Source organism: Protomyctophum parallelum, assembly GCF_964188405.1.
Source record: "Protomyctophum parallelum genome assembly, chromosome: 10".
Taxonomy (NCBI): domain Eukaryota; kingdom Metazoa; phylum Chordata; class Actinopteri; order Myctophiformes; family Myctophidae; genus Protomyctophum; species Protomyctophum parallelum.
In genome coordinates, this window is record NC_139704.1 from 14,978,467 (window position 1) to 15,001,742 (window position 23,276).

General features: G+C 45.8%; 1 protein-coding gene across 12 annotated transcripts in view; it reads left to right on the forward strand.

The window, feature by feature from the left end:
- birc6 (baculoviral IAP repeat containing 6) overlaps window positions 1-23,276 on the forward strand; it is a 155,574-nt gene that overhangs the window by 126,716 nt on the left and 5,582 nt on the right. For all 12 annotated transcript variants that reach the window (XM_083775501.1, XM_083775510.1, XM_083775512.1 and 9 more), the window contains 6 exons: window positions 1,238-1,383; window positions 3,480-3,590; window positions 4,314-4,531; window positions 10,995-11,156; window positions 12,043-12,120; window positions 16,870-17,058. In XM_083775501.1, coding sequence (XP_083631627.1) covers window positions 1,238-1,383; window positions 3,480-3,590; window positions 4,314-4,531; window positions 10,995-11,156; window positions 12,043-12,120; window positions 16,870-17,058 — 904 coding nt within the window. The remainder of the gene's footprint in view (window positions 1-1,237; window positions 1,384-3,479; window positions 3,591-4,313; window positions 4,532-10,994; window positions 11,157-12,042; window positions 12,121-16,869; window positions 17,059-23,276) is intronic.

Consider the following 23,276-nt stretch of genomic DNA (forward strand, 5'->3'; position numbering starts at 1 on the left):
ACTAGCCTCAGTGTGTCTGTCTTGGCAAGAACAGGGAATTACAACCAATCTAGTTTCTGGGAAGGGTGAAGAAAGAAGGAGCGGGGCAGAAGACCTTCACTGACATCATCTTCGACTGGAGCAAAGTTTTCTGGGGATGAAGGGAAGCTTGGCTGGCTGACATCCAGCATAAAGGGTCAGGCAGAATGTCACCTTGTCTCTGGCCCACCAACCTCCTCAATGTGCCCACAGAATCCATTGGATTGCATTTTACAACATTGTTAGCTGAAAGCAATGAACTCAGAATGGGAGGTGGAGGTATAAATAAAAGTATTTTTTTTCTTTAAGGCTGAATAGAAGTTGATTAAATAATTCATAATACCTGACCAGTGGAAGGCGCTAGTCTGTCAATCAGAAAGTGGAGGTAGATTTCTCTTTTTTTCTCATCATGCCTTGAAGGCTCTCTCTCCTGGCCCGCTCCCCCCCCCCCCCCCCCCCTCCATTAAAACATCATGAAAAATACACGTATGTGAGCAAGCCTGTGTACGTGGAGGAATGTGCTATGGTTATTATTTCAAAAGCGTGAGCTTGTCAATAAGGTATGATCCAAACCATCCAGGCCATCATAGCCAGAATCGTTATCGGCAGATATGACCCTGAAAATAATCAGATCGGATATTCGTCATAACTTCAGAATTGTGCACCCCTAGTTTTTAGAATTTTCAAAACCATTAAAACATAGGGCTTAAAGGAACACTTCACCCTTTTTGCACAAAATATATTTTAATGACGTTTAGAATATTTAGAACACTTTCCTGGGAGTCTTTGTGTGTAAAATGTGGTTTTAGATTTTAGCAGTGAGCCCATGTCTCTAATGTCATGGACACTGGGCTCACTTATTTCCTGGACTACAATTCCCATAATGCTTTGGTGCACTGCTCCTCCTTGTGGATAGGGGTAGGGCTGTCTTACTGAGACGACATGTAGTCCAAGGTATATGAAATGGAGGTAAGGTCACCGACATCATTTTCACTATCGCGCAATTCCAGATGGCAAATTCGTCGCACCATGGGACCCAAACTACACCAGGAAGTTTGGCAGAATGCCCAGTGTCCATTACATCAGAGACACTGGGCTCACTGCTAACATCTAAAATATCTTAAACCACCTATTACACCCATAGGAAAGTGTTCCAAATCTTCTAAATGTCATTAAAAATTTTAGTGTCCCTTTAAGTTGTATCTCTTTGTTCCTCCAGGTCAAAGAAGGACAAGAGCAAAGGCGTGGTGAAGACGGATAGTACGGACGCAGAGCCTGAGGGCTTGACCCTACTGGTGCCGGACATCCAGAGAACAGCCGAGATAGTCTACGCTGCTACCACCAGCCTACGGCAGGCCAACCATGGTACATACACACTCTGCTCGGCTTGTCAATAGTGTTTGAAGACACGCGTATACACACACAAATAATAATAATATTTATATATATATATATATATATATATATACAGTATATATATATATATATATATATATCTGTGTTTTTTAACTTTAAAAACACGTGTGTGTGTGTACTTAGTTTCATCATTCAATATAAACGCCAATCTTGATTCGCTTAGAAATCTCTATTTTATACACGGATGAACAAATGAAAAGAACAATACTTGGCAGGAAGTACTTGCGGTTTTTAATACCGTGCACAAAAGGAAAACATGGCGGACGGGGAGAATGTTTTCTCTCCCTGGTGTGCAGGGTTATTACAATATCTCCTGAAAGTTTAGAAGAGTCGTTTGAAGACGAGGCACCTAGGTCATAAAACACACCATATTGGTCAGCCAGCAAGTGAGGGAGAATCACCCAGCAGCCGTTATTCACCTAAAGAAAGCACAGGCCATCGATAATGCCTCCAACATATGATGGAGTGCTTCACCTCCCCCAATGCCTTGTTGCCATACAGTACACATTATTAATTACCTCCCCACCCCCCCAAGACTTCTGTGCTCGGCACATATCAATGGCTGTCCAAGTGATCGCTGAGGTGGAGACTTGGGCGGGAAGGAGGAGGTTGGGGGTGGAGGGCGATGCAGATGAAGATCAATGTGTTTGTCACTTTGCATAAAGAAATCCATGTGATAACGGGCCTTGTGTCCTCCGACGTGCCGAGCACTATGGTGGGGGTGCCTGGAGTCTGGACAGATGCTTAATTGTTTAATTAGTACTTAGTCTTTAAGGAATGGCTGAGGAAAGAACTGCAATTGGACAGGAGCAGGACAGTATTGAGTGAGGAAGGGGAAGCATTGCCCTGGAGCGTCGATAGCCCCTGGGCCAACATGGCAGCTGAACACGCAAAATAAATGACAATATCGATGGCCTTCACTACTACTTCTTCTTTTTTTACTCCTTCTAAATGTGTGCCGCTTGCTTAGACTATAATAGGGCCAGTTAAATGCACCAGTAATTTAACGGTAAGTACATATGTCCCAGGTATCAGTATGGAGAGCCATAGGCCCTGAGTGCCATAAATGTGCTATATATAGACAGTTAATTATGTTGATGCATTAACTTGTCTCCTCTCCGTCCCATCAACCCTCCCTCTATGTTTTATTGCTACAGAGAATTGGTGGGCGTAGAACATTATCATTTGTCTTGCACACACTTCAACTGTCGATAAGGAGTTGCACTCTAAGGGAATGGCGGGTTTGCAGTGGATCCCGTATTAGATTCCCCTAATAATGGCAGTTTAATTGGTCGATGTAAGGAATTATAAATGGAGAAAGAGCGGTGATATGACAGGTGTCTAAAACTTCTACCTGATTGGACAGTATTAGCAGAGCTGTGAAAGAAACATTGCGCAGTGAAAGAGTGCATTCCACATGATGCAACTGGTGAGAGTGAGGAATGTTGGTATAGGAATTATATAGTATTGTCACCCTGAAACCAACTCAATTCTTATGAAGCTTATGAACACTGGATGAAGAACTTGAGGGCTCAACAATTATATGTTCTCTAGATTGACAAGTCTTGCACTAATTTGACAATATAGGCATTTAGCAGAAGCTCGCAATCCAGAGAGACATTACAATAAGCAAGAACAACACAACATAATTCATCAAACGCATATAAATAGTCATCTGATATAAGTAAACAAATAACCTATCATCCATCTAACAGTAGAATATCCGTACACTGAAACCATAAACACTATAGAATGCTATAGAATTCCAGATCAATATTGACCAGGCATCTGTCTACATAACATGCTATGTAGACAGATGATGCTCACTCAGATTGTAAGGCCCCAGATGTTTGATACCTGCTCACAAGTAGTCTTAAATATTGATTGTAGACAGACACTCGCTCTTCAGCCAGTCTCCTCAGAATCCTGCTGCTCACAATAATGCCTGAGTCACACTGGGCACATCAGGCAGAGCGAAGTGATTTGTTTCCACGGTACAGTTATATTCTCTTTCTCTTAACCTTTCCTTTCTCACTCCCCATCAGAGAGGAAGATGGCAGAGTCTTCAAGGAAGGTGTCAGTCCGGCCCAAACCCCTGTCGATTCTACGTTCCCTAGAGGAGAAATTTGTTGCTGCCATGAAGAAGCTCCAGTTCGGTGAGTTTTACGCCTATCATAGAGTTTGTATGTGTGTGTTACTGTGTTAATATATCATGCACACAAACAACCACCTTGTATGCCTACAAAATATGCTAGATGTTAGAGGGCTAGACTTAGGTGCCTGTGCTCATTTAAGGCTGAATGTCAGGCAGTTCCTCCTCAGTGCGCACACAGCCTGAAGCAATGAAGTCACCCGCTCAATCCCCACCTCGCGTCTCTTTGTTCTTCCCCCTCTCTGCACCATCCCCTGTCATGTGATACCATAAGCCTTCCTGCCACTCGAAAGAGAAGCAGGAAGACTATAGACGGGAGTCCTAGACACTGTCCAATCACTTCCAATCCAATGGCACAGTGATTGAGGACTTTTGTTGTGACGCAATTGATTCTACAAGTTGCCTGATGTGTAATGTAATTGCAAGTGACACAACTGTAAACCAGTTTGCTCCAGTCTGAGGAGAACACAAAGTTGAACAAATGCAGACAGACAGAGATATACGACTATTTGATTGTTCAACCCATGTGACTGGGAAGTGAGCACGATATTAGACCAAAGTATATCCCAGCCCTAATATCGGGATCTAAATATGGGTGCGTCACTCCTCCGTCAAGCCCACAGAGGCCCATGAGTATGTTCCAGTTGAAACTACAGCTTTACTATAAAGGCGTACAGGAACAGCAGGACATGGCAGTGAATCACCCTGGTCTCCTTATACTTGGCAGACACCTTTGAGATGGTCTCTGAGGACGAGGATGGGAAGCTGGTCTTCAAGGTCAACTACCATTACATGTCTCAGGTGAAGAATGCCAGCGATGCCAACAGTGCTGCTCGTGCCCGCCGCCTGGCACAGGAAGCCGTCACTCTCTCCACCTCTCTGCCTCTCTCCTCCTCCTCCAGTGTGTTTGTCCGATGTGACGAGGAAAGGTTGGACATTATGAAGGTACGGCTTTTATTTCATTTCCATTCTGAGTGAGAGTCCATCAGTCTGTCTTCATCAGGCATGGATCAGAGCAAACTTTTCTTTATTGCTTCTGAAGTTAAGAGAACAAAGTGTTTTCCTCGATTCAAACCGCATGCCATGGTGCTGCTTAGTATATGGTAATGGTAGGTAATTGGTGCATTTATTCATGTGCATTGCATTCACCCATTTACACACATACTCACGACAGTTGAGGAAACCTGCTCATTGGGAGCAGTTGGGGTTCAGTATCTTGCACACTTCGACACTAGCCCAGGGCGAGCCGGTGATCGAACAAGGCCGCTCCACCTCCTGAGCAACTGCATCCCTTGACCTAACTTAGCTTGCAGAATGCAGTAACTGATGCTTTTAGTGGGGAATGTAGGTTTTATTTTAGCCTAGGGGCCAGCCTACAGTCGTTCGGGTGACTGACTGACTGACAGACACCCCATTTCAAAGTATGACAATCATTCACTCCCTTTCCCTGCTGCTGTGATATGACGGTATCCTATTTACTCAACCAACAACTGTAAATGTATCCTTCTCACTGCCAGCCATGTGCAGGCATTTCCTATTTTCCTCTGAAAATGGCCCATCAAGTGACTGGACAGAAAGTTGCCATGTGATTTGTTTTCCCAGTGGTGTCGATAACATGTTTAGTCCCCCTTTTACCTACCCTATTGCCTCCATAAATCAATATTTAACTAACATTAGAGCTTCACTCATCTCTCTTGCTGTGTTGGTGTAAATTTGGCCGACTTGGTAATTGCATTGTTGGAGAAGTGTAGCTGAGCAGGAAAGATCATTATTAATTTGTAGTTGTCATTGGCAAGATAAATGTGTTCACATCGAATTGTAATTGATTAATTTCCAAAATAATTACTCAATGTCCACTAGTCTTATCAACAGAACACAGATTACGTAGCTCAGAATTAAGAGGAAAGTTGGCCAGCTGTTTTGTAACATTAATTATGCCAGACCAGTTGACGGCGCACCAACAATATTTTGTCAGCAAATATAGAATTTAACCTTTTACCAAAAGGGGGTGTGACATTGTGAATGGCACCGCAACACTTTCTGGACAAGCTGCCTCCTTGTATTGGCGGAGATCTCTACTGAGCACATTTTTCTGCTTTATAATTTTTATTTAACCTTTCAAGAAAGTCCCAAAGATATAAAAAGAAAAATAGGCTTGTACAAGGGAAACCTGGCCAAGATGACCACAACAAAACAAGTGTAAAAAAAAAAACGCCTTTAAAACTTGATCTATTCACCGTGGTGGGCACCTCCACAACAATGGTGTGTGCTCCTCCCTTTGTCTCTCAAGAGGAACTCCTTATATGGTCAGCACACTCTATAGTAGCGAGGATTAACACAACAAAACAAAAAAAAATAGTGATATTTGAGTTAAGTGAAATCACTGAATCCATGTGGCCATCTCTCATTAAATGCTTCTTACCCACACTCGTGGTCAAAACCATACATATCATGTCATATCATACAGCTCTGTCTGTGTGCATTTTATGAGCATCTGGACTCTTATATGGATCATAACCCCCATTGCATGTGATTCATGAGGGACCGTACCACTGGTCTGTAGCCGTGTCATCCCTTTATGTGGCCAGTACATTCGTTTTACACCTGCTCTGGCAACACTTTATTCTGTATTCCTGGATGTGTTGTTCAGTGGTCGTTATTGCAGTTACAACATTGTATAGGGAATCTGCATGTAGTGGTATGAGGATTTTATTTTGATTGATGATTTTATTTTATTTAGCACAGTATAAAAATAGTACAAGAAAACACAAAATATAAAAATGGAATGAGGCAAGAACCCAACGGGCTTATACGAGGCCTCTACCTTTGACACAATAAAAACATTTAGAACATTACTAATGAACTAGAACAATTAGTTCGATTAGTAAACAAGATGTATAGAATTTCTGAAAGACATGAAAAGATCACACCGGTGTGAAGTGAGGGGCGCTCTTATCATCGTACATCATCATACATCTCATTCCGGCCAATCAGAATTTGCGTCCTCACCTTTGTCTTCAATATTTGTGTTACGCAATGTTTGTGTTACTGTTTACACAAACATCCGAAATTGTCCATTCATTGTCAATGGCATTTAATGTTTGTGTTAGGAGACTTAGGACAAAATGTGGTTTACACACACCAAAAGCTGGACATAGGAGGGGCTATTGCTAATCGAATACATACTGTACATAGTAATATTCAGCTAGGTTTCGTTGTGCTGTGGCAGTTACCGGGTGTAGTGAATTAGGTCCTATTATATTGCCCTATACTATAGGGCAGTATAAAGAGCATCTTCCCAGATAACTACCGTATATATGCAATATATATATACAGGCGCACCACTTCACATTGACGTTATGCAGGCAGGTTGCATCAAACCAGTGCGGAGAAAGAAGGCATAGTACGTGTAGTGTTCCCTCTCTTCCTTTAAATATACACTCCTTTGGTTTAATCTGTGTGCAAGTAATTCCTAAACCAGTTGTCTCCCACCCCCAACCACTGTAATTGACATACAGTAGATGCACAGAGGGAGCACTCATTGATGTGCGAGGCCATCGGCTCACGCAGGCACTTAGCCTAGTCAGTGGCTAACTTGGGCGCGCCTCATGAGCCTGTGGCGCGCCCAGACTGCTTGCGTGAATGAAAACGTGCGCTCCTCAAAATTACTGGGTTGGGGTCCACTAGCCCGCTGGCCTAGTGGTCCAGGCACATGCCACATATAGGATCTGGCCTCACAGTGCGTTGCGTGTTCGAGTCCCGTTCATGACGACCTTTGCTGCATGTCTCTCTCCATCTCTCTCACTCTTTCCTGTCATTCTTCACTTGTGTCTATCAATAAAGGTAGAATCTTTAGAAAACTAATGGGTTGGATCACAACCTGTGTGCACACAGTCTCAGTGTTTGTATCAAAATGATTGGTCTGTATACTGTAGCTCCATGAAAGTTTGCATTGTTACATAGGCTCTGCATACTTTGTTTCAGCATGTGGTGTTTGCACCGAAGAACGATTTGGCATTCCGCCATGCATTCCCAAATGCTTGTCTTTGACAGGCCTTACTCATTCCCCCAGTGACATTTAATAAATGGCCCTCACCCTGTGATTTGATGAATGGCACAGTCTCCTTCGTTAAATGTCAAAATCCTCATCTGTTTCGGCCTGTTTCTACGAAAGAACACATGGTCATATACACAACAAGTGTTGCAGTTCAGAAAAGACCACTGTCTTCACTGGAGGAAGTGGACATCTCATGAACTGTTAAGGGTCATTTCTGTCTCAGTCTAAAGTGCTCCTGTGGATCACTCCCGTCGTCCTGTCAAATTGCACTTGAAACCCCAACTACGTATGTTCATCCAGCCTTCTCGTGGTGTAATTGTAATTCCATCCCATCTTCGAAGAGCATCCACTACACATTTACTCCACTTCATGGGAAAGTGCACTAGAGTGTTGTGTCTGGATGTTCACGTCAAAATAGACTTAATGCATGAGCGACACTGGGCGCCCTAAAGCAATCTTGTGAGTATAGTTGCTGGGTTGTCTCCGCATTATATGCAGACAATGCTGCTCACGCTCGACGTGCCGGTTTAGACATGGGTCAGGGCAATTGTTTTCTCTCTGAGAGATGCATGCAGGCATGGCCAGCAACACATGCTTCCATACATACCCCTAGGATGTGTCCTGTACTCACCACTACATTTATCTCTTGCGCCTCATAAAAAGATTCTGGTGGCTGTTATTTATCTTATTTATTCAGCTAAATTGCTCCGCTCTAAGAGCATTTATTCCCGCCTGTTTAGCTTTCTTTCTCACTTCAGCCTGCCTCTTCAGCTTTCTTTCTCTCCTGCCTGCCTCTTTAGCTCTCTTTCTCTCTCCAGCCTGCCTCTTTATCTTTCTCTCTCTCTTCCGCCTGCCTCTTTAGCTCTCTTTCTCTCTCCGTTCAGCTTGGCTCGGTGCATTCAACCTGGCAGCAGCCTCTCCTATCCCAACCGGGAGCAACCGCTTTTAGGAGCTAGCCTTAACATTTCATTCACATTTTAAGACGCCTTGTTTGTTGATGCAAGAATGCCAGACTTTCTCCCTTTATACTGTGTGTGTGCGTGTGCGCGAGAGAACATTAAAGAAATCACATTCCCCCTCCCCAGTAGTACACACCGCCTTTGAGCCTGAATACCTGTGACTGGCTATACCCTCTCATTCTCATTCCCTCTTATTCTCTCATCTGCACATAAGTGACTGAACAGGAGGAGTGTTGGGGACTTGGGTTTTTCCACAATCCTCGTGATGTAAAGCATTTCCCCCTGCATTGATCATGTTCACACGTACTGCACACTTTAACGCCACTGCCCCAGTATGACGTCCGACCAAAATGCACACCGTTTCAATTGATCCAACAGTAGCCACTGAGACAGATAGTGTAAATAAACCCAAATTAAACTAGAACTGCACTCTGTCGAGTGCATACTTGCTTGTTGCACACTAGTAGGCCATAAATGGCCAACTAGTGCGCAAGCAGAGCGCGCAAGTATTTTCGACCGCTGTAAACTGTGGAATCTCAGTATCTCCGTGAAGGAACGTTTGAAATGTCTAATTATTAGGTGTAACTATTTCTACTTTATGCATGTAAACACCTAGTATTATTAAGTATGGTTCAAGTTTCTATCTATATAAGAAATACACTTTTATCAATTTAGAAATATTCTAGATCCCTTTTTAGTTTTTCAAAGAAAAATAAATCATTGATATGTGATGAAAAAAAAGGTATATAAACTTGAAGTTGTCATATACAAAAAATGCCTAATAAAAACAGTATTAAGAAGAAAAAAAAAAGTTATACAGTATAATTATTTTATTATTTATTGTAAATTGTCAATTGTTTTAAATGTATTTCATCTTGGACTATAGTGATATTAATACTAAATCATGATCAGAGTAATATGTGTCTCTAACTTCAATTTCTGTAATAATACTTGTAAGTTGATTAGCGGTATACTGTGGTTACTTTGCGCCAAAAACCGTGCCAGCCAACCCGCCACTTGATGCGTATGCAAATAAAACAGCAGATTTGTGCCTGGTTTGCTGGGACCAGATTACATAAATGACCATATTTCTTACGTCATCATTGAGAGCTAGTCATACATATACACACCATTTACTCTGGTCCCAGCAAATCAGGCACAATTTGCTATTTTATTTTACTGATTATGTATATAGTATACGTATGACTAGCTCTAAATGATGACGTAAGACATACGTATACATAAACATATACTATATAGAGTATGTAGTTGTAAGTTGATTAGCGGTATACTGTGGTTACTTTGCGCCAAAAACCGTGACAGCCAACCCGCCATTTGATGCGTATGCAAATAAAACAGCAGATTTGTGCCTGGTTTGCTGGGACCAGATTACATAAATGACCATATTTCTTACGTCATCATTGAGAGCTAGTCATACATATACACACCACGTACTCTGGTCCCAGCAGATCAGGCACAATTTGCTATTTTATTTTACTGATTATGTATATAGTATATGTATGACTTGCTCTAAATGATGACGTAAGACATATGGTAATTTATGTGATCTGGTCCCAGCAAACCAGGCACAGATTTGCTGTTTGTTTTTGCATACACATCAAATGGCGGGTTGGCTGTCACGGTGAACGAAGACCGGGCGAAATTATTACTTGCGCGCTCTGCTTGCGCAAGTAAATATTGAGTTATTTAAAAAAGCGACTATCTAATTATATTCATGAAAGTTCCAGGTAGACTATATCCATTTCAGATAATTTAAAGCCTAATCACAACACAAAATACAGTTTCAATCCGTATAATTTATACAATAATTACCCTATTAAGCCTGGAAACAAGAGAGCATGAAAATCAGACAATAAATTGTGGTGCATAAATTTGAATTAAAGAAAAGTAAAATCATGTAAATAAAGCCAGTAGAGGGGTGAAGTGCTTGAAATGGGGCCATTAAACCTAGTTTCCTGTTCTCCCCAGCTGCATAGACATAAGTACTGTTTTAGAGATGTGTGCCCTTTTCATTACATGTAATGTTTGTTTAGTTTTTCGGGCCATTGTTTCTTTGATTAATGAGCTAATCTAATTTAGTGAAGAAATTAATTGGGTTTCCGTGACAAAAAACCACAAGGGTAAAGATAAAAAAAAAACAGTCTCTTGTTCACTACTAATTTCATTCTTTACCTTGATAGTTAATTACATTGTTGTGGCTGTAGTAAACCGCTAAAAGGTGTTGTCACTGGCTCTCTATAAATGTTTTGTTGTTCACCCCCTTTTCTCTTCCCAGATTTACCATTATCAGCAACCCCACCCCTTGTTCAATTAAACCTTCAGAGTGAGTGATTAATAAACCCCCACCTCTCTCACTTGTTTGTGTTGGTAGGTTCTCATCACAGGCCCGGCTGACACTCCCTACGCCAATGGCTGCTTCGAGTTTGACGTGTACTTCCCCCAGGATTATCCCAACTCCCCTCCACTGGTCAACCTGGAGACCACAGGGGGGCACAGTGTGCGCTTCAACCCTAACCTCTACAATGATGGCAAAGTTAGTACAAACGGTTGGATCTTGTCTTTTGTTACGTTTCCTCAAGTGTACCAGTGTGGCTTTGTAAAGGCCAATTATCTGTTCACTGATGCCAGTCATGCCAAGAAAAACTAAATATTCAGTTTAGCTTACTATGAAACGGCATTAAAACCATCATGCGACACATGATTTCACACGAATGGAACTGGTTTTGGTGGATTGGCAGCACCTGGAGACTGGAGAGTGATTGAAACCGCATGTTTAATTCCAACCACTACTATGATAGCGAGATAAGCAGGCTAAAAAATCCGCCTGAAAATAATTGGTTGTCCAGAATCTACCTTTTTATATATATTTTCAGTCGTGGCAGATTGTCACGTTGAAGTGTAAAATAAACCCCATGCACCGTATCCAGACTGCTCAAGTTCTGATTTGACACTTAGACATGAGTGGGCGTCTTTCAAGGCTCATCCCAGGACATGTTCTTCTAGTATGTATAGCTCTTCCCTTCTGGCCCTGACTATCTTCCTTTGGTGCGTTTCAGTAAAGGTGCTGGAGCCTTTCACATCTGCTGCTGCTCATTAAGCAGCCTCTGACAGACCACATCTATTTTCATAATGGACCCAGACAGCTGCTATAAGAATTACTCTAGGCTCGGCCTATCAAAGGCACCGCCAGCGGCCAGACCCTGCGGTCTTTAGGCCCATGACTAAAGGTTGGGTAGATGGATGGCTGGACGGACGGAGGAAGGGGAGGGAAGGTTAGATGGATTGCGAGCAGCGTCTTGCCTGAGGATGTTTACCTGGCACTGGTCATCCTTCTTTTTCGTTGACGTTTTAATCTCCTCTGACAAGTAAAGTGCATTGGTTTACGTGCTTCATTTTCACGTTTGTTTTGTCTCATCCAGGTATGTTTAAGTATCCTCAACACTTGGCATGGGAGACCAGAAGAGAAATGGAACCCACAGACCTCGAGCTTTCTACAGGTGAGAAAAAGGAGTGCACACGTCCTCAGCGTTGCTCAGGGCCCTTTATTAATGGGTTCAGTGTTTTGACAGTTCTCGTGAAGTATCGTCGTTGCAGTTGAGCTAGTAATGTGGCTTGGTGGCAGTATACATGCATCTTGATATAATAAGTTGACCATGGTCCCTCAGGGCTCTATCCTAGGCCCCCTCGTTTTTTTCGGCTGTTTGTCCACCAAAGGTTTTTTTTGTTAGTTTTTTTGTTAGTTTTATCTGAGCGCAGCCAGCATATGTTTTGAATTGTTTTCAATTGGGGCACGGCGTAAGACTAGCAGCATGATGAGTCTCTTCTCTGCGCTGCTCATTTACGCCTTATCTGTTACGACGACTGCAACGTGTTGTCAGCTTGTAGATCTGCCGTTTTCGGTGTACAACAGCGGCACGCAATTACACATAAATCAGCCCTAATACAGGTGTGAGCTGGCGGGCAAGGAGTCTGGCGATAGGTGTCTCCGAGGCTTGCTGACAGACAGGGAGGAGGTTGAGTGGGGGTGCATGCACGGAGGGCTGCATCCATCAGGGTAATAATGCTATAAATCTCTAAGTCTCCAGAGCTGAGGCCTGCCCAAGGAGGGGGACACTAGGAAATGGGGGATCTCTCTTCCACCCATTTATTTGTGCATGTGGTCAGCTGAGCACAGAGATGCATGTGCTGTCTTTCAGAAAACACACACACACACACACACACACACACACACACACAGGTGTTCGTTTCAGAGTTGACAGGACATTAATGCAAACGGATATATTTAAAACCACCCCTTGGTGTTTCTGATTGTTCGCAAACAATAAATCCTTCATTCTATGTGCTTAAAAAAGGCTGTGTGCAACCTAAGCAGCTTCCCCCACCCACTGGCACAGCGTGCTCTTAGTCACTTCCACTCCATCTTACGTGTTGTCATTTTGCAGACACAAACAGGCATTTTCCATGTATATTGATCTGGCGCCAAGTGAGCCAAAGCCCTTGGAAATGGCTCTCTGCTTTTTCTTTTCGCTTTTTTATTTATTTTCATTTAAATAATTCCCTCATTTGCAGGGCTGGGGAGTTCATAGAGATGTCTGCATTGATTATCATTCTAGTTAGTGTCGGCTAGATCGATAATGGGAGGGGAGGGGGGGGGCTGTTCAATTGGAGAGAAAGAGGCAGCGGGGGTGGAATTTGAAATAAGTCAGTTATTTTCCACCAGTTGGTTCCTAATCTTTTTGGTTTTTAGTCCATGAACCAGGTCTCCAAAATTGGAACGTTAATAATGAATTGAGTGTGCAAAACCATACCTATATTAGATTGTTATCACCATGAAACTTCCCCAATTGAGTACTTACACGAAGACAAAGATTTATTCTATTACAAATTTGTGGTGGTGGTAGATGGATGTAGAGACAGGGTGGGGGACTGGGGGTGGTAGATGGATGTAGAGGCAGGGTGGGGGTGGTAGATGGATGTAGAGGCAGGGTGGGGGTGGTAGATGGATGTAGAGGCAGGGTGGTGGTGGTAGATGGATGTAGAGGCAGGGTGGGGGTGGTAGATGGATGTAGAGGCAGGGTGGTGGTAGATGGATGTAGAGGCAGGGTGGTGGTGGTAGATGGATGTAGAGGCAGGGTGGTGGTGGTAGATGGATGTAGAGGCAGGGTGGTGGTAGATGGATGTAGAGGCAGGGTGGTGGTGGTAGATGGATGTAGAGGCAGGGTGGTGGTGGTAGATGGATGCAGAGGCAGGGTGGTGGTGGTAGATGGATGTAGAGGCAGGGTGGGGGTGGTGGTAGATGGATGTAGAGGCAGGGTGGGGGTGGTGGTAGATGGATGTAGAGGCAGGGTGGTGGTGGTAGATGGATGTAGAGGCAGGGTGGGGGTGGTAGATGGATGTAGAGGCAGGGTGGGGGTGGTGGTAGATGGATGTAGAGGCAGGGTGGGGGTGGTGGTAGATGGATGTAGAGGCAGGGTGGGGGTGGTGGTAGATGGATGTAGAGGCAGGGTGGTGGTGGTAGATGGATGTAGAGGCAGGGTGGTGGTGGTAGATGGATGCAGAGGCAGGGTGGTGGTGGTAGATGGATGTAGAGGCAGGGTGGGGGTGGTGGTAGATGGATGTAGAGGCAGGGTGGGGGTGGTGGTAGATGGATGTAGAGGCAGGGTGGTGGTGGTAGATGGATGTAGAGGCAGGGTGGGGGTGGTAGATGGATGTAGAGGCAGGGTGGGGTGGTGGTAGATGGATGTAGAGGCAGGGTGGTGGTGGTAGATGGATGTAGAGGCAGGGTGGGGGTGGTGGTAGATGGATGTAGAGGCAGGGTGGGGGTGGTGGTAGATGGATGTAGAGGCAGGGTGGTGGTGGTAGATGGATGTAGAGGCAGGTTGGTGGTGGTAGATGGATGTAGAGGCAGGGTTGGGGGGTGGTAGATGGATGTAGAGGCAGGGTGGTGGTGGTAGATGGATGTAGAGGCAGGGTTGGGGGGGTGGTAGATGGATGTAGAGGCAGGGTGGGGGTGGTGGTAGATGGATGCAGAGGCAGGGTGGTGGTGATAGATGGATGTAGAGGCAGGGTGGGGGTGGTAGATGGATGTAGAGGCAGGGTGGGGGTGGTAGATGGATGCAGAGGCAGGGGGGGTGGTGGTAGATGGATGTAGAGGCAGGGTGGGGGTGGTGGTAGATGGATGCAGAGGCAGGGTGGGGGTGGTAGATGGATGTAGAGGCAGGGTGGGGGTGGTAGATGGATGTAGAGGCAGGGTGGGGGTGGTAGATGGATGTAGAGGCAGGGTGGGGGTGGTAGATGGATGTAGAGGCAGGGTGGTGGTGGTAGATGGATGCAGAGGCAGGGGGGGTGGTGGTAGATGGATGCAGAGGCAGGGTGGGGGTGGTAGATGGATGTAGAGGCAGGGTGGGGGTGGTAGATGGATGTAGAGGCAGGGTGGGGGTGGTAGATGGATGTAGAGGCAGGGGGGGTGGTGGTAGATGGATGTAGAGGCAGGGTGGGGGTGGTAGATGGATGTAGAGGCAGGGTGGGGGTGGTAGATGGATGTAGAGGCAGGGTGGGGGTGGTAGATGGATGCAGAGGCAGGGTGGGGGTGGTAGATGGATGCAGAGGCAGGGTGGGGGTGGTAGATGGATGTAGAGGCAGGGTGGGGGTGGTAGATGGATGCAGAGGCAGGGTGGTGGTGGTAGATGGATGTAGAGGCAGGGTGGGGGTGGTAGATGGATGCAGAGGCAGGGTGGTGGTGGTAGATGGATGTAGAGGCAGGGTGGGGGTGGTGGTAGATGGATGTAGAGGCAGGGTGGGGGTGGTAGATGGATGCAGAGGCAGGGTGGGGGTGGTAGATGGATGCAGAGGCAGGGTGGGGGTGGTAGATGGATGTAGAGGCAGGGTGGTGGTGGTAGATGGATGCAGAGGCAGGGTGGGGGTGGTAGATGGATGTAGAGGCAGGGTGGGGGTGGTAGATGGATGTAGAGGCAGGGTGGTGGTGGTAGATGGATGTAGAGGCAGGGTGGGGGTGGTAGATGGATGTAGAGGCAGGGTGGTGGTGGTAGATGGATGTAGAGGCAGGGTGGGGGTGGTAGATGGATGTAGAGGCAGGGTGGTGGTGGTAGATGGATGTAGAGGCAGGGTGGGGGTGGTAGATGGATGTAGAGGCAGGGTGGGGGTGGATGAAGTGACCGAGACAGAGAGACCAGTCTCTGGTCTCCTTGAGACGGTCTGAGGCATTAATTGGGCCGTTAATAAAGATATATTGAAGGATATTTTTTTACTGTGCCAGAACATTCCTATAGCTTTTGTCTGATGCTGCCTGAAGTGCTCGGCACTGCCAAGCTCATTTCTGTATGCCTTGCAGTGCTTTGCCCCACCCCCCAACCACACGCACACACAAACCCCACTGTTCCCCTACTCCCTCGCTCCTCACTTTCGGGGCTGCAACGATTGTAGGGCTGCAACGATTTCTTAGCGAGTATTCTATAGATTATTTAGAATAATCGAGAAACTTATTGGTTAGGGTTTCATATATCAACAAATTGATTAACCACTTAGCTTACATAACGATATCATGGAAGACTTGTGAAAATGACAGAAATACAAGCTCAACACACATTTGTAGATGCAGTAGGCTATTTTCACTAGTTATCACATTTTTTTAAATGTTGTTTGTCTATAATGACAAGCCCAAAATAAGGTTGCATTATTTTATTAAATTATCACAATAGAATTGAGGGGCGCTGCCGCGCTAGCCCCCTCCTATGTCCAGGCTTTGGTGTGTGTGCACAAACTTTGTGAGTGACGGCTTTCGATGGTGACGTATATGTCAATCAGTGTCTGGTGGATTAAAGGAAATGTATATTTGTATATGTAATTTGTAAACTGATTAGCGGTATACTGTGGTTACTTGGGTCGTTTGATGCCTATGCCCCGTTTGATGCGTATGTACCGTAGCAGCATATGACGTGATGAAGATACGTACCAATGCCAGGGTGGAATTGGTTTTCGATGGTGACGTAATGATACGTTTTATTGTCGGGAGGATGAAAGGTAATGCCCCTATCTATATATACATGTATGTAATCTGACACCACGGCCATATCAAGCACAAGTAATCATTACGTCATACGCTGCCACGGGACAAACGCATCTACGACGGACATACGCATTGAAGCACTGGATGAAAACTATTACTTGCACGCTCTGCTTGCGCAAGTAATGACCTTTCCCCCCCCCACCCGTTCCCCCCCCTCCAGGTGCTGGTGTCCGTGCAGTCTCTGATCCTGGTGGCTGAGCCCTATTTCAACGAGCCGGGCTACGAGCGCTCGCGCGGCACCCCCAGCGGCACCCAGAGCTCCCGAGAGTACGACGGCAACATCCGGCAGGCCACCGTCAAGTGGGCCATGCTGGAACAGATGCGGAATCCCTCACCATGCTTCAAAGAGGTGAGCAGAACCCTGAGTCGCATTGAGCCTCCCCCCTTTCATTACAACGTACTGAAGCTGAAGTCCTCGATGTCTTTGATATCATAGCTTCTGAGCCTCTTCCATTCATGTTGTCGAATTTTATACCGCATGCTCAGACACTTCTGTTCCGGATACAGAATAATAATCGCCCCCTAACACGTGACTCAATGCGTTCGCCGACAAAGCCTGCCGCGCCCCGCTGAGGATGGTACCAGTGGGTCACGGGCGGATAATACATTTTCCTGTTTATTAATTCTCAGGTGCATGATATCTTGTGGATGGAGGGCCCCCCACCCCCATCTTTTGATTTCCTCCCGTCCTTGACACAGGCCATGGTGACGCAGATAGCACACAAGGGATAGCGATCAGTCAACTTACTCACTCAGCCTCCAGAAATGTAGAGAGAGGGAAGAGGAGTGGGTGGTGATGGGGGGGCGTAGTCTGCAGAGATGTACATTGAGAGAGGGAAGAGACGGACTGATGGAGAGAGAGGAAGAGGGTGAGGGAGGGGAAAGAAAGGGAAGAGCCAGGCGTGGTGAGGAATTAATTGGAAGAAACAGAACTGCAGGGTAACTACATATGATGAGGTATAGAAGACGGAGAGAAAGAGACGATATACTAAAAGGAAAGGTTAATCTATATTATTAGGTTTCAGGCAGGCTCCCGGGGCATATGTGGGGGGAAGGAACAACTCCTCCTCCAGTTCAGCTTTGACTCCCCATCCATAGCCTGCATGTAGCCGGTCACTCTGGCTACCGACAGGATACACACACACACACACACACACACACACACACAGGTGCATACTATATTTATATACAGAATTTGTACTGACACCTCTTGTCTCTGCTGGCTCTGGCTGTCCATCTCTTCTTCCCTGCTATCTTTCTTTGTTTCAGCCAGTCGCACACACTGTTCTCACTTTCTTCCACATTCTCTCTTGGATGCGCTGTGCGTACACGCATCAACACACACACACTTACGTTTCCCTTGGGTGATTATCTTGCAATCAATTTTCCCTCCTGCCTATTTTCCCTACCCTTCTCATTGTGTGCCTTTGGAGCTCTTGATACCAGCAGAATATAAAACTGTCTTTTATAGAGCTGGCTCTGAATCATCAGACCTGGTCTGGGGTTTGTGAGTGCGTGCGTGTGTTTGTGGGCGTGCGTGGTTGTACTCTATGTGAGAAAGGTTGTTCAAAGTATTTGTGGATTATGTTGGTTGGGAGAAATGAGGGGTGCTGTTGGGGGTGCAAATAAACTTAATGGTGCAGATAGTTCAGTCTCTTTTCCCCTCTTGTACACAATTTTGTCTCCAAACGAATGAAACCCGGACTGAATTATGGGTACCAGCTTGGGTCCCGGGCCTGGAGGACTTGTGTATAAAACACAAGATACTGGCCTCGTTCTACAGCTTCATTCACATCAAAGTGTCTTTTTTTTTCTTCAGACGCCCAGTTGAAAGAGTCACATTTTATTAATGCATACAGTACATTGCAGACTGTTGGAGCAGTGTGTGTACAAAATGTCCCGGGTCGGATGAATTTGTGATTTAACACGGACGTACATTATTCAGAGTTGGAGTCTATTATTAGTCTGAGGTCCTCTCTCTCTCGCACAGAGAGAGAGAGAGACACACAGGCATACGAACACAGAGAGAGAGAGACACACACAGGCATACGAACACCGACGCCACATGCACACCCAGTCACGTCATGAGCCCTCGGTATAATTCCACACTGAGTGGCGGAAGAGGCATCATTGATGAAGTTTCTGGGATGTCTTGGCAGAGTATAGCTGGCTCTGTCACGCCACACGAGCTGTGACGTCAGATGGGACCCAATCGTGAAATGGGCTGTTGGAGCAGGAGTTCCGGGGGGGGGGGGGGGGGGGAAGGGGACGTGGCAGGAATACTGCTTGAGGAATCCTCTGTTTGTGCACGTGCACTGCACGCACAACCCCCGAAATTCAATTAAACTTGTGTGACACACTCCTACAAGCTCCTCCCTCTGCTGCCCCTTCAGCACCTGCAAGTAGACGGACACACACAGAGGAATGGCTTATCTTACAAAAAGATTGACAAGAACATGTTATCATGGTCCTCTCTTATGAATTCACAGCCATTCATTCCATCAGTGACCCAAATTCTGTATTCTTGAGTATTTTCACTGTTAGATTATTTGTCCGTCTCTGCTGTCAAGATATTGGACAGTAGGAGCTATTTGTACTGCTAACAGGCTCGGCGAGAGTCTTGTCTTACCCAGCACTTTCAGATGTACACTCACACACACAGATTCCTTGTCTGCGTGTCGACGATGCCGCTAGCTCAGCGTTGTGCGTTTCTGCCCACGTGAGCATGAGATTGGATGGGGGGGGGGGGGGGTTGTCTGCCACCGTAAGACCACATTATATTTTTGGTGTGTGCAAGAGTCTAAAGTTTGCACGTGCTATTTATAGAGTGTAAGATAAGGAATAGAGTACAGACTTGAATTATGCAGCCGGAGATTGTCGGGTGGAATTAGTGACAACAGGTCGCTTGCTGAAATATAGATCATTTTCCATTTTTAGTGTGCGTATAGCCTGCATGTGTGAATGTGTGTGTTCGAGGTGAGTGGATGTGACCTCGCTGTGTGTGTGTGTGTGTGTGTGTGTGTGTGTGTGTGTGTGTGTGTGTGTGTGTGTGTGTGAGAGAGAGAACGGGGATATCCACATAATCTCCATCAGGTCCTAATGGTTCAGTCCACCTTTTGATATTGTCACCAGCGGCCACTCGTTTGATTTAGAGGTGTGACAGGTGTGTATGTGATGGATAATATGTGCTCCGCAACAGTGATGGCGTTGAACTCTATCCCTCCACTGGCCTGCGATGGCCTCGGGCAGGTGGGTGGAGAGGTACGCTTGAGTCATCGTCACAAGTTAGCGCAGACCATTTCTGTTCATCTAACCGGCAGGCTCCGGTGCCGTGTCATTAGTCAGAAGGTTCATTGTTCCGAAATTACTATCCCTATCTCTAACCCTAACCTAAACATAACCGAAAGCACGGGAGCAGTGCATGTTCGCCAACCTTAATGCATGTTCGGACTAACGGGACTTCGGATCTATGGGCAGTTCCCCAGGCTCCTGCGCATTTAATATGCTAAGGAGAGTACATAAGAAACAAAAGACATGCCCAAACAACTTAAATTATGTGTATACTAGGGGTGGGCCGATGATGCCGATCGCCCACCGAAGGATGATTTTCACTCCAAAATACTGTCACCAAAAATGACCTGATCCTGATCAGTCAGATACTTACAGTATTTTATTGAAACCACCTGCATCACAACACATTCAGAGCTTGTAGATTAGTATATTTTCGGCAAGATTAATGACAGATTAATAACTGATCATATCATTGGCCTGCTGCACGGCGATGTCTGTCATCTCCACTTGGTTGTGACATGAGCTCGTTCAAAAAGTTTAGTTTCCAACACAACAGCTTGAAAGAATTACTGCATGACAGCAGGGAGGCACCCTTGTATGCTCAAAGGGACTTTCACATTGAATGCGGCAACGGCACCGCTGCACTTTAAAACCCATTATGTGCAATGGCTTGCGCGGCGCAATGACAGTTTACCACTTCGTCGAGCAAAGTGGCATGGGCAGTCGGGCACCGCAAAGAGCATTTTGAAATCTAAAACAAAAAGGCCAATGTCATTGCTGTATAAAGTGATGGCACACAAACACAATATCCATAAAGCGCTTGTGGTCAGCCTCTGCACTTATTGTGTAACATCCCTGCGTCGATGCATCGAGACGTTAGAGCCAGCACAGTTTAGGCATCCGACAGCTGGGATGTGAGAGGGAGGAGCAGGGCAGACCGTGTTTAATGGCGGGTTTTATTTCAGCCAGGCACAGAGATGCACACACGTCACGTGTGTACTTGGAGTCTTACTTACACATTACACATTCTTTTAACATTTTTAGAAACACAAGTAGGGAATGAGACGTTTCCCCTGGTGAAGGAGTTGAAGTATCTCTGGGTCTTGTTCACGAGTGAGGGCATGATGGAGCCGGAGAATCTGAGCCGCAGGAGCAGTATTGTAGACGCTGTACAGGAGCAGTATTGTAGACTCTGTACAGGAGCAGTATTGTAGACTCTGTACAGGAGCAGTATTGTAGACTCTGTACAGGAGCAGTATTGTAGACGCTGTACAGGAGCAGTATTGTAGACTCTGTACAGGAGCAGTATTGTAGACGCTGTACAGGAGCAGTATTGTAGACTCTGTACAGGAGCAGTATTGTAGACGCTGTACAGGAGCAGTATTGTAGACTCTGTACAGGAGCAGTATTGTAGACTCTGTACAGGAGCAGTATTGTAGACTCTGTACAGGAGCAGTATTGTAGACGCTGTACAGGAGCAGTATTGTAGACGCTGTACAGGAGCAGTATTGTAGATGCTGTACAGGAGCAGTATTGTAGATGCTGTACAGGAGCAGTATTGTAGATGCTGTACAGGAGCAGTATTGTAGATGCTGTACAGGAGCAGTATTGTAGACGCTGTACAGGAGCAGTATTGTAGACGCTGTACAGGAGCAGTATTGTAGACGCTGTACAGGAGCAGTATTGTAGACGCTGTACCGCACTCTGGTGACGGAAAGGGAGCTGACTGAGCTAGAAGGCAAAGCTCTCTGCCTACCGAGAAATGTACCTTCCTACTCTCACCTATGGTCATGAAGTGTGGGTCAGGACCGAAAGAAAATTGATCATATATCTCAGATGTCTCTCTCTCTCCGGATCCGTTGTATGGCCCAGATGTCTCGCTCTCTGCTGTATGGCCCAGATGCGTGATGGTGCCTTAATGTCTCTGGTTGTTGTAATGCGCCATCGGCATCATCAGTCAGTCAGAAGTGATGTAAGCCATTTGCCCTTTAGAATGCCAACAGGTTTTAGTCACCGCTATGCAGCTCTGCCTGATTTCTAGTGAAACCTTTCTGTCTGGCTACGGATCTACCAGATGCACCGCTGTTGACCTTCTGTCTCTGCCTCTGTCTAATGCCTGTTGATCTTCTGTCTCTGTCTCTGTCTGATGCCTGACACGCTAATTTGAAGAGCAGTTCTCGTTGGCAAGTGACAACGTTGTGCGAGCGAGCATATATTGAGTTTTAAGATCCCTAGTCTCCCAAGCCAGCCTATCTCTAAAATGTCGTCTGTCATTCAGCCCCTTAACATTTTAGAAGACAAATCTGGATTCCCCCCCCCCCCCCCCCCCCACACACACACACACACACACACAAACGTACCTCTTCTATTCCCTTCATCCACCTGCCTCTCTGTCACTCCCTCGCTCTCACATGACCCAACCAGATGGGAGGACTGGCCCATGGTGTGGAGCTCAGAGTAAATGGAAGCTGACTGTTTGGCCCTGTCCTTAGTGTCCTAGCGGCTGGCTTTCCAGGGGCCGGCTTTGTTCCATCTGCTGTACGGCCTGGACCCAGCTGGGACGCCATGCTACCCTCTCTCCTCTGCCTCCCATTGATGCCTCACTTAAAGCAGATCTCTCTCTCTCTCTCTCTGGCACTCACTCACTCACTCACTCACTCACTCACTTACTCATACACACACACACACACACACACACGTCATAAGTGGGTCAGAGAGGCTTATTGCAGAGGACATTGAAATAACAGTTACAGAGTTTACCGCATTGGTTGTGAAATGGCACTTATTTGACAATGCATTTCTGTTGATTTACTTATTTTTGTGCCATGGGAACTAAATTCAAGCTCCCGTTTTGACAAACAAGCATAGGCAAATTGCCAGATAAAGGTAGAATAGAAAGAATGTTATCATGATCATTTTAATATTACACTAACACTGCGTCAAACGTTTGATGTGAAGTTTGTTACGATATGCATATCAATGAAGTAGGTAGTGTTCCTGACCTATCTATGATACTTTTACTTGTATATCTATGATCCCGAACCATCCGTTGTCCCTGCTCTGGTTGTCAGGATTGTGAAATGGTTCTGATCCACTATCAAAGCCTGAGCTGTGAAGAGGTTCACTGTTGTGGTCAGGATAAGCAGGGCACGGTAGCTCAGGCTGCAGCATGCCACGACAGGAATACACAAAAGGCAAGATAAAGTGCTGTTTTAATGGCTGCATGATTCATGTTTGCCCTTGACCCTTGGTGTGATAAGTGAGTCTGTGCATGCT